Below are 17,550 nucleotides of genomic sequence, written 5' to 3'. Positions count from 1 at the left end.
TGAGGCTACAGTGAGCTATGCTCACAGCACCGCACTCCAGCCTGGGCAACCGAGAGAGACCCTGTCTCTAAAAAACAATTTAAAATAAATAAAAATAAAAACTCTTATGAATAAATAATAAAATGGGAACAATACAATAGAAAAATGCACAAAAGACATGAACAGAAAGTTCACAGAAGGAAAACAAGTGGCTAATGCAGATAGAAAAGTTGTTCATCTTTGTCAGTAATCAGGGAAATACATGTTAAAATAATGGAGACCCACCGTTTCACATCTACTGGGGAAAAAAACCTTTAATCTGTCTATGGTTCATGTGGGACAAGATTTTAATTTTTGTTTTTCTTGTATGAAAAGTCAACTTTTCAGCACCATTTATTGAAGCCCATCTTTCCCCCAATGATTTGTAATAGAACTGAATGTTTATCCCCTCCAATTCATATGTTGATACCTAACCCACAATGTGATAATATTAGGAGAGGTGATTAGGTATAAGCGTGGAGCCCACAGGAACAGATTAGTGCCCTCATATAGGAGGTCTACAGAGCTACCTTGTCCCTTCCACCATGTGAGGACCCCAAAAGACAGACATCTATGAACCAGAAAGCAAGCCCTCAGCAGACACCACATCTGCCCCTTGATCTTAGACTTCTCAGCCTCTGGAACTGTGAGATATAAATGTCTGTTATTTATAAACTACCCAGTTTCTGCTATTCTCTTACAGCAGCCCAAACAAAGACATTCCTTGATCAAACAAGTTTTCATATATGATAAAATCTGTTACTGGACTTTAATTCTGCTCTGTTGACCTACTTGATCTTTGCATCAATAACACATTGTTGAATTACCACAGCTTTGTAATAATTCTTGAATTCTTTTCCTGTTTTTTTTTTTTTCTGAGAGAGAGTCTCACTCTGTCGTCCTGGGTAGAGTGCCATGTCACAGTTCACAGCAATCTCAAACTCTTGGGCTCAAGTGATTCTCTTGCCTCAGCCTTCTTAGTAGCTGGGACTATGGGCACCCACCACAACGCCCGGCTATTTTTAGAGATGGGGTTTTGCTCTGGCTTAGGCAGCTCTTGAACTTCTGAACACAAGGGAGTTCCCAGAGTTTCTTGGCCTCTCAGAGGGCTAGGATCACAGGCATGAACCACCTCGCCCAGCCTTTTTCTTTTTTACAACTGTCTTGTTTATTCTTAGACTTTTGCTTTGTCATATAAATTTCAGAATATGTCAAACTTTAAAAAAAAAAGCAAAACTTACGGATTGCACTTTTTCTTCTTTTCTTCTCCATAGGCAAGGTTCTTACAGGCCTTGATGCATATTTCTAAAGAATGGGTTTTGAAGCAATAACCAATGGCAAATTCTATTTCTCCGGTGACATTAGCATTGTCAAAATTGCCCATCTCTGTACAAGTGCTGTTAATGCTAATTAAACTTCCCTAAAATCAAGAACAAAAGACACAATAAATTACTTCAAAGTTAATTCTTTTTTTGTTTGTTTTTTTGCAGTTCCGGTTTCAAGATATCAAATAAATCACAGTTCACAGAGTATGCATTCTGACTCACACTAAGTTAATGACACAGCTGCTTGTACTTTGTCAAAATTAAGTTGCCACATGCCCTGTCCTAAGATGAGGAATCCTCAGAAGACCCTCTCTTGACCAGATATGGTCTCTGCCTGGCAAGAAAGATTATACATCTCATTCTTTAACACGAATTGCTTGCGGTGAAATGACCTATTTCCTAACCAAGTCTGCAGGATAACTCTCAAGAGGACAGATAATGTCCATGGCAGGGCAGCCATGTGGATGACAGCGTGGTATGAGCTAAGTATCTGTGGTTGGGAATCAGATAAACCTGGATTCAAATGTCTGCTAACTGTGTCAAAGTCTAACTGGAAGAAAGTATAATACTGATCCCATAGGGTCAGGGCAAGGAATAAATGGAGCGAGGTATGTAAAGTGTGCAAAGCTAATGATACACCATGTTCAATTCTTCTGGGTACCTAAAATAAAAAAACAAAATGAACATCACAAATGAGGGTGCTCCAAGCTTATAACATGCTGATAAGCAGCACAGAATGCCTGTGCCTAAAAGGTAGGATAAATCCCCTTCCCACTAAAAAATGTGCCCATTTACCACCATTTGTGTGTGAACAGCCTCAGTGCCGACTTTATAGGAATAGAGAAACAGACCGATTGCTGCTTCTGATTTCCAACTAGCTCCTCCACACTATAAAATATCCTGAAAAGAAGCTAAGAAAACCTGAGGGCAGAAAGCCAGAAGCCTTAGAGAGAGAGAGACTTAAAACTATATCTACAGCTCATCAGAGGGATTGAAACCTGAGTTAACTAACGCCAAGAGGATACCATGGCCAGTCACTGGCTCTGAAGAATGTTGTCTGCCAACACCACTCAACTGGTAAAATGTAAAACAACTTAAAATTTTTACACACACGAAGAGGCACAGAATGGTGAGATGGTACAAATGAGTAAAGAGTAAAAATTGAAGATAGGTCAGAATGGGCAGGGACCTTGGCAAGAGGGGTGAGCTGCTCAGAAGAACCAGGTGGATAATGGAGGTGCTAGAAAATGCTGATAACTGAAATGACATTCATTGTGGGACTTTGCTTCAGGCTAGTCAGATTAAACAACTTCACTGCTAGAGTAATTATTAGAATTATGATAGAAAGTTGAATTAAGTAACCAAATAAATTGTGTCAAGACATTGTTCAGCTACCAAGACATCTAGGATAGGAGGGTCCAAGAAGTTAAAGTGAAGAGAAGCACATTGAATGAAGTCCAGCGTTCTGAGATGCTTTTCCTCTTGAGACATCTGTCCATAGGGAAGCAACGCAGGGCCCGGAGCCCGAGAAGTCAATAATGCATCAGCTGAGAAGATTGTTTAACCGTCTAATAGGCTTGGGAGACAAAAATTAGTCTTCAAGACTAAGAAGCATCCAGAACTTGAGCTAAATTCCCAGAGGAAAAAGAAATACGCAGAAGTGAGAGGGACGTGAGGCATTGCTTTGCCTTCAAGGTGTCTACGGAATTGGAATCTGTGGCTGAGAGGCCAGGGAGCTTAGGAATGCTTTTAGAAGTTTCAACATGCTAGAGAGAAAAAAAAATTGGAGCTCATGAATACCATAGAGAAGGGGATTGGTAAATATCTAGACTTTCAGTTGGGATCCCTCAAAGGCTTTCTTATTAGGAGGAAGGGTCAACTGGAAATGTACCAGTTCTCGAAAATCAAAACCCAGCATTCAATTAGCTCAACTCTTTGCTAGCTGCCTGCTAATAGCAAAAGTGATTTCTCTAAGAAGGAAGATCATATCTTTTTGAGTCTCGAGTTTTTCATATATAATGTCCAGCATTCAATAAAAAATTGCTATGCATATCGGGACTAAAAGGTCCTGGATTTCTCAGGACTAAGGAATTTCCTTGGATGCAAAACTTGAAATACTAAAACCAGGGGAGTCCTAGGTGAACCAGGAAGGTTGGTCATCCTAAGTCTAGGATCTGGGAATAAGTGACCAAAAACAGAGGGGGAAAAAAAACACAATACAAGCAGACCCACAAATGATTCAGGTAATGGCATTACATGAACTTTAAGAAATCTATGATTAATATGATCAAGAAAATAGAGGACAAGCTGAAGAATTTCTCCAGAGAACTAGAATCTATGGTAAAGAATCAAACAGAAACTAAGGACTAAAAAGTAAGGCAAGTAAAATTAAGAATTCTACAAAATAATTTATCATTGGCTCAGCGCCTATAGTTCAGAGGCTAGGGTGCCAGCCACATACACTGGAGCCGGCGGGTTCAAATCCAGCCTGGGCCTCCAAACAATGACAACTACAAACCCCTCCCCGCCCCAAAATAGCTGGGCATTGTGGTGGATGCCTATAGTCCCAGTTACTTGGGAGGCTGAGGTAAGAGAATCGCTTGAGCCCAAGAGTTTGAGGTTGCTGTGAGCTGTGATGCCACAGCACTCTACCCAGGGTGACATAGTGAGACTCTGTCTCAAAAAAAAAAAAAAAAAAACCTTATCATAAAATGAGACATAGCTGAAGGGAGGATTGATAAACTGGAAAATGAATCAACTGAAAACATCTCAAGTGGAGCACAGGGAAAAAGATGGATAGAAAATAAAGCGTGTAAGAGACATACAGGATATAATAAAAAATTATAAGGTAAGTTTGGAGTCTCACCTAGAGAAAAAGTGGGGCAGAAGAGGTAACAGCTAAGAATTTTTCAAGGCTAAAAAAAGACAATAAACAATAGATTAAAGAAGAAAAAAATATAAAACTACACATAGGCACATCACAATAAAGTTACTTAAAAAATTAGACAGCTTCTTAAAGGCAGAGTAAAAAAGGATTTATTACTTTTGATCAAGGAAACAATAAGATTTAATCAGCTTACTGCCCAACAGAAATGACAGAAGCCAGAGGACTTGATAAATCCAAAAAGAGCTGTGAAAAGAACGGGGTGGAGAGAGTAACAGAGCAGGAGGAAAAAACAGACCACAAACAGGTAACAGAGAAAATAGAAACCAAGGAGATAAGACAGAATTAAACCAAAATACATCAGTAACTACCACGGAACACACGACACATTATGACTGAATTTACTGCTATTCAGATAAGACCCAGCTAGAATATGTATGTACAGAAAGGCGGCAAGTGGAGGAACACGTCTTTGGAGGACGAAGGGGTGAAAAGCCAGACTGGGGGGGTTAACAGGTGAGTAGGAGCCGAAAACACGGAAATGCCAAGTGCACACAACTCGGAAAAGGTTAGCTGGGAGAAGAGACAACAGTAGGCGGGAGGGGGTTGGAAAGTTGAATGAGGGTGTTTCGTTTCAATTTGTTTTGTTTTATTAAAAGAGATTTAAATGTGTTTAGGGCCAGTGGGAAGGATCCAGGTGGACAGAGGCCGAGTAGGAGAGGAGGAGGAACAGGTAATAGGACAGGGTGCAGAGATGGCAGGGAACGGACACCCAGAGTGCCGCTGGGGAATCAGCATCTTCTGCGGGTAGAGAAAGAAGCATCAGTTGGGTGCAACGGGCAGGTCAGTTATTTTTGGCATCAGGAGGATTAGAAAATCCCACTTTGGTTCTTTTCTTTCCTCTTCTTTTCTATCTTAGTAGGTACAGCAGGAGGGGAGACTGCTTTGTTGAGAGTGAGGAGAAAGAATGGGTTTGAGAAGAACAGAGGTGGTGTGAAATGGTCGTGTGGACAAGCAAAACTGACTTAACCAGATGAGCTCGTCCAGACCGCTGGACAGGGCCGGGTGCACTTGTTGGTGAGACAGCAGGGCAGACCTAATCCCTAGGATGTAAGTGTGAGTGCGTGAGGTCAGGCTGCTCCTGATGTGTGTACACAGCTGTTCAGATGCAGGTATGAAGAAGGTGCAGAACTGGGCTCATCCAGGTTGGCGCCCGGAATTATAAAGCACCCAGGAAGCAGTATAATTCATTTTATAAGTAAATAAGCAGAGGTCAAGGTAGGTTGAGACACACCCCAAATTGCACTGCAAATCAGAAGTAGAGCTGGGAGTGGACCTGGGCTCCTAATTCACTGGGCCATAACTCATGGTAGTAACTGCTGTGTCTGCTTAGCAAGGAGTGGGCAGGGTCCACCCTGAGGTGACTAAAGGAGTGGAAAGCACGCTCTCAGGGAACCCTCTGAGATGACTCATGCTCCCCCCATTGCCCTGACAGGGCTCCTGCTTCCGCTTGCCCTCGAGCCGGAACTGAGCCTTTGAGCAGGTACAAACTAAGCCAACCCAAAGGTTCTGGCCCGGAAGAGCAACTAGGAACTCAGCTCGTGGTTTATTACAGCCTTTGGCCCGTTTGGCTTTGAAAGAAAAGTCAATCTGGCTGGAAGCAAAGGAGAACCACCCAAGGTAGGCAAGGTACATCCTTGCCAGTGACTTTCTCTGAAGGTCACAGATTTATCTACTGCCACTGCAAGCACAGCCCCACGCCCTTTTATTGTACAAAGATGAAAAACTAGGAGTCAACTGAAACCACAGCTATTTTAAAGAACAATAAATGCTGATCACCAGGAGCATAATGACACCTGACTGCAGAGTGGCTAAGGCTGGTGGTGGGGAGCCAGGCAGCTCGCAGCCCCCAGCCCTCACACTTAGCTGCTGTGTGGTCTTCAGCAAGCTTCTTACCTTCTGTAGCCTCAGTTTCCTTATCTGTCAAGTGGGGATCTATTTTGTAGAGTCTTGATGAGTCTCAGTTAGCTCATGCACATAAAAAGACTTAGACCCGCGCCTAGGCGTGGTAAGCATTGTGTTTCTTACCCTTTTGAAAATGCCACAAAATGTGGCTGCCCTTTCTAAGCCATGCAAATCCTTTCCTTTGTTTTTCCCTTCTTTCTTTTTGTCCCCTTTTGCTAGGAAATGTATAATATATAAAAGAGTACAGAGTACACATAATGTGTAGGTATAAAAAATAATTACAAAATTGATATTCAGGTGGCCACCCCTCAGTGTAAGAAAATAATACCACTCATTCCTGTCCCGAGTAAATACTGTTTTGAAATTGTTTGCTAATTATCCTTGCTTCTCTTGATGGAATTATGATTATTATTGTTACTGTTATTATATTTTGTTTTTTTGGTTTTAGGGTTCTTTTTTTTAAGACAGTCTCACTTCGTCACCCTTCATAGAGTGCCGTGGTGTCACAGCAACCCCAAACTCTTGGGCTTAAGCAATTCTTTTGCCTCAGACTCCCAAGTAGCTGGGACTACAGGTGCCCACCACAGTGCCCGGCTATTTTTTAGAGATGCGGTCTCCCTCTTGCTCAGCCTGGTCTTGAACTTGTGAGCTCAGGTAAGCCACCTGCCCCAGCCTTCCAAGGGCTGGGATTACAGGCAAAAACCACCGTGCCTGGCTTGTTATTATATTTTGGAGATGGAGGTCTCACTCTGTCGCCCAGGCTGGAGTGCAGTGGTGCAAATATGGCTCACTGTAACCTCCAACTCCTAGGCTCAAGTGATCCTCTAGCCTCAGCCTCCCAAAGCACTAGGATCACAGGCGGGAGCCCCAGCACAGTCTTACTATGTATGCATATATCCCCCAAACAATGTACTGGTTAGTTTTGCCTGATTTGGGATTTTATGTGATTAGAATCACACCATGGGCCCATTCTCTGCAACTTTGCAACTTATTTTCTCTTGATATTGTGATTGGTACCAATTTTTAAAAATTAAAACAATTATAAATAATGTGGCCCTGGACATCAATATGTGCTCACTTTGGACAATAGTCATGATAGTTTTAAAGAAATATTTTCTGCAAGTGAAATTGTTGGATTAGAGAGAACATATATTTTACAAAGATTTTTGACATATATTCCTAACTGCCCTCTGAAAAAGTCAAATAATTTCTGCTCAATAATTTCTGCTCACTCTGCGGTTTGAGTGAGCCTGCTGCTCCAAATCCCTGCTAACACGGGGCTGCATTACTTTTTTAATTTATTAAAGTGGTCCCAAAATAGCAGCTTGACTTAATTTTGCACTGATATGTCTACTTGGGAGGTTGAACAAATCTCCCTACTTACTGTCTGTTTGCATTTGAACTTTTGTAATAAGTGAAAAATTAATAAGCCTTTTCAAGCATCAATTCCTCATTCCTCAGAGAACATAAATATCTCTCAGAAGGGTAAGCAGCATCTTCAGGAGAGAAACAATAATCAGCTATTTGCTTCATGGGAGTTTAATTTCCTTAAACAAACACTGCTTTGGTCTAAAGGGAACAGGTTACAATTAAATGAATGACAATCCAATGTCATGATTACAGATTTTAAGGACACAAATCAGAGAAAACTTTGATAGCACAATGGAGAACAGAGAGCCCTACGGCATTTCCACTGTGATTTAGAGAAGCGGTTCTCAACCGGTGGGTCTCGACCCACAGGAACTGTATTAAATGGCCACGGCATTGAGAACATTGAGAACCACTGATTTAGAGGAACCATCCTGAGAAGCAAAGAAACTAAGACAGACTTACTCCCCCCATCTCTTCCTAACTCCTCCTGGCCCCCAAGTCTTCAAAGGTCACTAGGTGTGCCTCAGCCCCAAGTGATTGCCCAATGGACCAGGTGCTGTGGGGCAGGAAAACCTCTCAGTTTAAGAATTCGACCAACCCTGAGGGATAGCACAGAAAACCTGGGAATTGGCTCCCAGGGCCCCTGGATTGAAATGGAGTCTCTGGGACCTTGGCAAGTCACTTAAGCTCAGTCCTCATCTGTGAGATGGGGTAATAGCATCTTCCATAGAATATCAAGGTGACAGTGACCGAGACGTGAAGTGAACCACAGGTATTCAGTGAACCATGGTTCCAACCAGCACTAATCCATCATGCAGCAAATATTTATTGAGGCCATTTCAGTGTCAGACCATTCAAAGCACTGGGGAATTACAGCCTAGCAGGGAAATGGGACAATAAATGGGACCTGACAGATAGGCCAACTTCAGGCATTAGGAAGGTGGAGACCAGGGACACGCAGAGCAGGGAAGGGAGACCAGGATGGGACAAGAGGGCAGCTTGGAGCAAAGACTTGATGGGACGGAATGTGAGTTGGTGATGTCCAGAGAGGGACCAAGGCAGAGACACCCAGGGGCAGGATGTGCCTGGGGTTGGAGGACCAGAGCTGCGTGTGGTTGGGTAGAGTGGGACAGGCAGGTCCCACAGGACGCCCAGACCCTCAAGGGCAGATCCTAGCCCATGTACTTGGCTATGTGTCAGGTTCTAAAACCACAAAGATATGATTCTGACCCCTTGAAATAGCTTGGAATCCAGTCTAGGGGGACTCTGGGCAGTGCCCCATCGGCTTTCTAGGAAGGGGAAGCCTCACACCCCAGTCTGCCTCAAGTGACCCCAATACTGGCTAAATTAGCTGAGTTCCTTGGCATACCCCACCCCCACCCCCAGGGTAGGGGCAGACCTTCAGGCAAGTCTTAAGAAAGCCTCTTTTTGCACTCACTGTCTACCCTGGTCAGGGTTCAACCCTGGGAGAGAAGGTTCCGGAGTCTCCTGTGCCCACCTGTCCCTTGCGTTAGTGCCAGCTCAGGCCAGGCGTCCCTCTGAGCTATTCTCACATATATGCTCCACTCATCATCAGGGAAGGCGCCGAGCCATGCTCAAGCGCAAGCTCTCTAGGACGTCCTGGCAGGGCCGCTGCAGACATCGAAGCTCACAACCTCGGTTTCTCAAATGAGAAGAGCATCCAGGAAGCAGAGGGCTTGCTTGGGTCTGAAAGTGTGTGCCCCCAAACTCGTGTGGGGAAGCCCTCACCTCCAAGGCAGTGATCTCCGGAGGTGAGGCCTCGGTTAGATCATGAGGGTGGAGCCTTCGTGAAGGTGATTTGTACCCTCTTAAAAGAGGGCCAAGGGAATGTCCTTGTCCCTCTACCTGTGAGGACACAGAGAAAAGGCATCATCTATGAACGAGGAAACGGGCCCTCATCAGGCACCAATTCCCTGAGCACCTTAATCTTGGACTTGAGCCTCCAGAACTGAAAAAACAAATTTCTGTGGTTTATAAGCCCCCTAGTAACCCAGATGGAGTAAGCTAGGTCTTAGCAGTCAGGAATTTGGATCCTGTGTGACCCAGCTGTGTGACCGAGGGCAGGTGGCCGTATTTGGCAGGGAGAGGACCTGTGTGAATGGTATCTGTGTCTGAGCGCCATGTGAGAACTGAATGAAATCGTGAAACTTCTCCCCAGGGAATTGCACAGACACAAATGCACAGAGCATCTCGGATGCTGCCCAGGGACCCAGGAGAAGAACCCCTGCTCCAGGCGCCACTGAATGCCCAGTAAGAGTGTCCGGACCAGCGATGTCCGTGGAATGCAAGGTCAGCCAAATACGTGAGTTTACATTCTCTAGTGACCACATTTAAAAAAGAGGAATAAGTGAACTTAATTTAACAGTAGGTAGTAGAACCTCCGTAGCTGACCACCTCCCTACACTGACCACCTCCTTAATTGACCTAATTCTCTTAGACAGACATGCACCACATGTACCTATCAGGACAGGAGGCCTAATTCCTTACGTTGACCACTCTGTGTGTTGACCAGAGGCCCTTGGGTGGTCAACCTGCAGATCTTCTACTGTATTTTAATAATTCAACATATCCCAAATACTATCATGTCAGTATATATCAAAATAAAAACTATTAATGAGATATTTCACCTTCCATACTAAAGCCTTCAAAACACAGTGTATATTTTATTTTATTTTTTCAGGGTAACAAAGAGAAATTTTATTTAGTAAGAACAAAGAGAAAGTTTAGAGCACTTCCAAAAAGAGTTGGAAGCGAGTCCCTCTCATGAAGGAGAAAAGGGGAGAGAGACCCCAGTGTGTATTTTATACTCACAGAATATCTCAATTAGCTATATTTCGGGGGCTCAGAAGCCACATGAGACCAGCGGCTGCTACACTGGGCAGCATGGCCCTAAACGACTAAAGATCCAGAACAAGTTACATACTTTACTCAAGGCTTGAAACTGCTAGGGCCCAACTACTCAAACTTTCTCAAACTTGCCATGCACACAAAGTCCCTGGGCCTTTTGTTCAGGTGCCCACTCCACTCAGTAGGTCTGAGACAGACCTGACACTCACTGTCCCTGACAGACTCCCCAGTGACATCAGTGCTACTGAGCCCCACAGTCCGAGGGTACAGGGCCACCCACGGGAGCCAGTGAAGGGGCAGGTTGGGCTTTAGCGGGCTGAGTCATGGGCGCCAGCTGCCCTTCGGTGCATGGCGTGTCCCCTTCTGCCACAGCCCGTGCATGTTCCACAGATGTCCACACGCACAGAGAGGTGCACAGCCATCTGAGGCAGACGCCGTTTTACATAAAAACACAAACAGCCCGAGGAGGCACAGACCGGGGAAGGCACTCGCTCTGGGTCACACTCTTAACCACCAAAGGAGCCGGAATATGAACCAGAGAGTCAGCTTCTAGAGACGGGGTTCTTTTCTTTTTATTCTTAATAGATTTAGGGGGCACAAATGCAGTTATGTTACATGGGTATATTGTGTACTGGTGAATTCTGGGCTTTCAGTGCACCCATCACTCACACTGTGTGCACTGTACCCAGCGGACTGAGTTCTTAGCACTGTATTATACCACGGAATTCGTGCATTCACTGAATTCTCAAGTCATGCAGTAAAATAAAAACTTTGATGCCCGTTTCCCTGATGAGGGCTCTGAAGTCTAGAGTTCTTGCAATTGTCTAAAAATTTTATAGTAAATCAAAGAACCACGGCTCGGTGCCCTTAGCTCGGTGAGTAGGGTGCCAACCACATACACTGAGGCTAGTGGGTTCGAGCCTGGCCCAGGCCTGCTAAACAATGACAATTGCAACCAAAAATATAGCCAGGCATGGTGGCAGGTGACTGTATCCCAATTACTCAGGGGGCTGAAGCAAGAGAATGCATAAGCCCAAAAGTTTGAGGTTGCTGTGAGCTATGATGCCACAGCACTCTACCGAGGGCAACACAATAAGACTCAGTCTCAAAAAAAAAAAAAAAAAAAAGAACCATGACTGTTGCTATGGCTTGAACACTTACATCCCCTCCCAAATTCATGTGTTGAAACATATCACCAACGTGGGGCCTTTAGGAGCTGATTAAGCCATGAGAATAAAGCCCTGGTGAGTGGAATTAAGGCCTTTAGGAAGAAGGCTTGGCACAGCATCTGGCCCTCCTGCCCTCCTGCCCTTCTGTCCCTCCCGCCACATGAGGACCCTAGGATGTGGCCATCTCAGAGGAACAGGTCTTTACCAGACACCAATCTTGGACTTCATAGTTTCCAGAACCGTGAGAATAGATTCTATGGTTTATAAATTGGCTTTCAGTTATAGCAGCACAAATGGATAAGAAAACTGTTAATTGAGGCCTCAAGACCCTTCTTCCAAGGCTCCATCTACTATACTAGGTATAAGAATTCTAGGCATAAAGTAAGTGTTCAATAAAGGTTTTTAAAAAATAAATCAATGAACAACAACACCTGCCTATATATAGAGAGAATACATTTAAAACATCACAAAACAATCTTGAAAAAGAAGAATCAAGTCAGAAGACTGACACTATCCAACTTCAAGACTTACTACAAAGCTACAGTACTCAAGATAGCATGGTCTTGGGATAAGGATAAAGAGACGGATGGGACAGAACAGAGAGCCCAGAAAAAGACCCATGTTTACATCCTTATATGGCCATTTGAATTTCAACAAAGGCACCAAAATCTCTAGGAGAAACGATAGCCTTTTGTAAACAAATGCTACTGGATTAACTAAATACCCATATAGAAAAGAAAAAATGAGCCTCAATCACTACCTTACTCCCTTCACTGATAATAATAATAATAATAATATACAGTACAGAACTAAACATAAAAGCTAAATTTGTAAAAGCTTCTAGATGAAAACATAGGAGAACATCTCCACAACTTACAGGTAGATAAGACACAGAAGTAACCATGAAAGAAAATAGGTTTAAATTAGACTTTATCAAAATTAAAAACATCATAAGACACCATTAATTTACTATAAATTACTCTCTGTATGTATGAAAACATTCATAACAAGATGTAAAAAAGCAAAACCACCCTGAAAGCATAGCAAGGTCTTCCTCGGCTCTCCACGTTCAGTGTCACTTCCAAGCCCGACTGCCCCACTGCAGTTATCCCAAGACCACAGCTCATCCCGCCTTTGTCTACCTACATCCCGCCCACCCTACCACAAGTTGAGGGCGCTGGGATGAGACTCACGTGTCTTGAACCTCCAGAGAAAGACCTGTGGGGCGTCAGACTGGTTGAGAGATTTCCTTGCTTCAAAACAGGGAGAGTAGCACTTTTGGAGTCCTCTGGATTGAGAGACTTCAGAACATCTAGTGTGGGGACCTTTTGGAGAAGGAAAAACAAAATTACTATTAGAGTCTACACCCCAGTGTGCTTCTGTTCCCATGTGGTCCTGAATCCACGACTTGATCTTGCTCACATGCACACTGTGGTCGCAGAGGAGGACACACCTTGGGTTGGGTAAGTGCACGCGCACCACTGCGGGGGTCCAGAGGCAGACACCACCAGTTTTGTCACAATCAGTGATGGGTGGGTTACTCAGTAAAAGTCTTAAGGAAGTCTAGGTTTTAACATTTAATCAAGTGAAATAGAGTACCAGCCGGATAAGTGAAGTTTTAGTTCTAATATGCTCATAAAAAAAGAAAAATCAAAATATTTCTCTACATTTTATAAAAATACTCTGCTAGTAGTTGACCCTTCCATAACGTGTATGGTTATATGTTAGTGACTACTGTATTGCAAAGCACAGCTGTGTACTTTATAACATTAGTTCAGAGAGCACGAGAGAAGAATGATTACCTCTGAAATATTACTTAGGCTCTCAATTGCCAGATCACCGCCTCAGTTCCAACAGACATTTATTAAGCAACAAATTGAGTCCACCACTCTGAATGGAGGAGGAGAAAGCCGGCACAGTCACTCACGCCTATAATCCTAGCACTATGGGAGGCCGAAGCTGGTAGATTGCCTGAGCTCAGGAATTCAAGATCATCCTGACCAAGTGTGAGAAAAAATAGCCTGGCATCATGGTGGGCACCTGTAGCCCTAGCTACTTGGAAGAGGAGAGGATAGAGGGCAGTGTCCAGGCAGGAGGGAGGAGCCAGGATGCTCCCACAGCAAGGCTGCCCTCCTCTGAGGGGACTTGGGGAATGAGGAAGATTTGGGGTAGCATGCAAGGAAACTGACAGGCAGTCAGACAGAGAAAGAAAGGATAAAATGGAGTGAAACATTAACATAAAGCCTTGCACCTCAGAAATGTTTAACAGGGACTGAATTTTGTTCTCTAAGTTCCTATGTTGAAGTCCTCACCCCTTGTGGTGATACATGGAGGAAGGCCTCTGGGAAGGTAATTAGGGTTAGAGGCCCTGAGGGTGGTGCCCGCACAACAGGACTAAGAGGATTAGTGCCCTTTGTAAGCAGTGACATCACGAAGCTCCCTCCCTAACCCATGCCCTGTGGACATAGCAAAAAGCCAGTGGTCTGCAGGTCAGGAGGAGAGAACTCATGAGACCCTGAACTTTCTGGCCCCCTGACCTCAGACTTTGGAACTGTGATACAATAAACGTCAGTTGCTTAAGCCACCCAGAGATGACTAACATATGAGAGGAGGGGTAAGAAGAATTCACTTCTTATTCATTTAATTATATTTTTGAATCACAACAAAATAGATGACAGAAAATTCCAAAAAGGAACAAAGAAAACTATCTTTATGATAGTGATAACATGGCACATCAATTTGTGGCCGGGTAAGACTAAGCTTCTAAGGAGGTCGGGACTCTGGGAAACCTTTAATGGAGCTTAAATGGAAATACAAATATTTAAAAATTATTACAAAAGTCAATACTATTCTGAAGGACATGTCTACGTTGATTGACTAAGGAATCTAACTTGAAAGTCTGTGTGTCAACTCTTCCCCAGTAAATTCCAAGGGCTTGGATGACTTGGAAGTTGGTACCCTACTCAAGGGCATTGAGATCCAAATAGCTGCTCATCGATGTCACTGAGACAGGCATTTGTTTCCCTTGTGACTTTCAATGTACTTCAATGACTACTTTGAGCCAGATTACAGAGAAAAATATTTGCTTTGACTAAGGTCTACTCTGCAAAGAATTGTTAAGTTTAACCTTAAATGGGGAGGTTCAAGAGATGTTAGGTTTCATTTGATCAAATTCCACTCTCGGGAACCAAGCAATATATGTGTTTGGGATTTTTGCTGATCTCAGATAAAAATATAAGAAAATAATAGAAGGAAGAACAACTGTCCCACCTCTGAGATTCGTCTCAGGGTCACCTTTCAATGTAAATTCTGACTCAGATCCCGACTTGGCTGTAAGACAAGCTCTGAGCAGGGCAAACCCCAGCTGCAAGGAGCCCCCCTCTCCTGGATCCTCAGATCTGAGGACAGAGGGTTAAACAGTGGGGAACAGGGCTGCTGCCCATCTCACAGCCTTTCCTCTCCCTGCTCAGCCTTTGGGGTGTAGCCAGCAGGCAGGGAAAAGGGAAGACCAAGGGCTGGGTGGGCTTCTTTAGATTTCAGTACCCATGGGGAGAGAGAGCTTAATATAACACAAAGGAGAATACGCTGAAGTGAGGCCTTTCCTCCCCCTCTACCCTTGATCCCGTCCCCAGGGAGGAGGGCCCCTCCTGATGGCATTTACACACCTTCCTACTTGACAGGTGCACGTTTTGACGGCCAATGGAAACCAAATGCACACTCGTGAGACGTATGGTAAAGTCCCGCTGGAATGCACACGGGAGGAGAGGTAAGGAGAATTCACTTCCTGAAGAATCCTGGCCTGGAGGCTTATGTGAGCATCTTCACAGGAGCATTTTTCAATACAGGTGGTTGAAACTTACAGTCAGAGAAGTGACGTGTAAGGGATCCTGAGCTGTTTCCCCAGTTAACATCCCTGGTGACCTTGTGGTTTAAAGAAGTCATCTCATAATCCACTGGCTCAGCGTAGCCACCTGCAAGGTGGGTACTGACAACCTGTGCTTCCAAGGGGTACCGCCTTGTCTAATTAATGCTGGTGAGTTGCCCCAAAGTGTTCTGATGAGAACAAGGGTGACTTTTGTGAGCTCACCAGCTGAGGTACATGTAATCGCAGTCTGACAAAAGTCCTAGGTAAGACATTCTCCTTATACAGGTATTTCAACCCAACAATTATTTAGCATTTATAGATCATGCTGTGATTGCTAAGTACTTTATAAAAATTTGGCTAAACTGCTCCTTAAAACAGCATATCCTGAATGAGGGTGGGGAGAGAGAGGGCCTGTAAAGAGTTATAAGTATGTCCTGCCAAGAACATGGCAGGGGAGGTGGCCACACGTGGAACAGGGCCTTCGTGGGTGGCAAGCTCTGTGCAGATGTAGTGAGGAGGGGGTGTGCTGAGGCTGCCTCATTTAGATGACAAGCAGAGCCTGTTGGTACTTGGGGGGGGACCCTTGGCACAGCACAGCACAAATGGGATGCTTGTCACATGTCCCACAGCAGGGGGCTCACTGGTGGTCTCTGGTACTGCTCTGCCCAGCCCTTGGTCATCTCTTTGCCCCAGTGTCTTAATCTTTAATGGGGAAAGTAATAGTACAAATGTCACAGTGTTTTGTTTTTGTTTTTGAGACAGAGTCTCTCTTCGTCACCCTCAGTAGAGTGCTGTGGCATCACAGCTCACAGTAACCTCCAACACTTGGGCTTACGTGATTCTCTTGCCTCAGCCTCCCGAGTAGCTGGGACTACAGGGGCCTGCCACAATGCCTGGCTTTTTTTTATTGTTGTTGTTACAGTTGTCATTGCTGTTCTAGCTGGCCGGGGCTGGGTTCGAACTTGCCACTCTTGGTATATGGGGCCGGTGCCCTACCCACTGAGTCACAGGTACCGCCCAGTCACAGGGTTGTTTTAAAGGTTTAAAAAGGTTAAATACCTATGAGGACTTTACCCCCTGAACAGTGCCAGGTCTGTGGGTAACTCCTAGGAATGCTGGTGTCTGAGTGTTCTCTTCTGACCCAGGAGAGCAAGAGAATCACTCACACTTCCGAAGCCCCTTCCTGAGCACTTTTTCCCGGTGGTCGTCAGGTGTCCCTCTTCTGCATTTAGAATTTGGAATCGTACACACCTGAGTTCAGCTCCTGGCTCTGTGTTTCATTCTTTAGGTCATGTTAGACAGGTTGATTAACCTCCCACTAAAACTCAGGTTCTTGATATTTACCACGGGAGTAACAACATCTTTCTTGGTATTTCTGTAGGAATTAGATGTGATAGACGAAGTATGTAAAAAATGCTGCCCTCATGCCCAGCACAGAGTGCTTCTCAGATGAGTGCTGGCTCTCTCCCTGATCAACTTAAGGAAGGACAAGGAGTCGATTCCAGAGCAGCAGTTAGGACGTGCCTAGATGGACCCCACGGAGACAGCGCGAGCTCACTGTTCATTTGTGGTTTAAAATTCCAAAGACCCGCCAAACGTGTTTTTGCTCCTCCAGACACTTTGCTCCTAAAATGTGATCTGAGGGCCAGAAGCATCACCTTCCCCTGGTCACCCAGGGGCTGCTGAAAACTTGCGTCTGAGGTGCTGCATCTCACACCCAGCCTGGACCTACTGATTCTCAATGTGTGTTTTAACCAGCGACCAAGTGACTCTCACACACCCTACACACGGAAGTCGAGAGGTGCCTTCAGAGTTTAGCCTCCAAACCCAGACTGGGTGGGTTAAAAAACCCCAGCCCACCTCTCTCTGGCTACATAACCTTGGGCATGTGATCAGATCTCTCCAAGTTTCCGTTTCCCTAAATGGGAAATGGGACTACATGCAATACCTACCTTATAGAGCAGTTAGAGGAATAAAATGAGATGGCCCAGATAACGATTTTAGAATCCAGTTCATAATGATAAATGCTAGTGATTTAGAAAATATATTTAGATGGCAAATTAGATACTATACTATCTCACTGGA

At 44.5% G+C, this 17,550-nt stretch overlaps 1 protein-coding gene and 1 long non-coding RNA gene across 10 annotated transcripts in view; one reads left to right on the top strand and one right to left on the bottom strand.

Annotated features, from left to right (window-relative positions):
* SYTL3 (synaptotagmin like 3) overlaps positions 1-17,550 on the bottom strand; it is a 94,340-nt gene that overhangs the window by 13,478 nt on the left and 63,312 nt on the right. For all 8 annotated transcript variants that reach the window (XM_053590416.1, XM_053590419.1, XM_053590415.1 and 5 more), the window contains 2 exons: positions 12,794-12,925; positions 1,260-1,438 (listed from right to left, as the gene is read on the bottom strand). In XM_053590416.1, the coding sequence (XP_053446391.1) occupies positions 1,260-1,438; positions 12,794-12,925 (311 nt within the window). The remainder of the gene's footprint in view (positions 1-1,259; positions 1,439-12,793; positions 12,926-17,550) is intronic.
* Positions 5,162-15,578, top strand: LOC128585384 (uncharacterized). Of its 2 annotated transcripts, XR_008380037.1 has the most exons (4): positions 5,162-5,337; positions 9,743-9,873; positions 15,281-15,366; positions 15,446-15,578. It is a non-coding gene; the product is annotated as an uncharacterized LOC128585384 (long non-coding RNA). The 2 variants fall into 2 exon arrangements; XR_008380036.1 differs by having other exon boundaries at positions 15,281-15,578.

Source organism: Nycticebus coucang, chromosome 5 (genome assembly GCF_027406575.1).
Source record: "Nycticebus coucang isolate mNycCou1 chromosome 5, mNycCou1.pri, whole genome shotgun sequence".
In the NCBI taxonomy this organism is placed as follows: Eukaryota; Metazoa; Chordata; class Mammalia; order Primates; family Lorisidae; genus Nycticebus; species Nycticebus coucang.
This window is presented reverse-complemented; position numbering and strand designations above follow the sequence as displayed.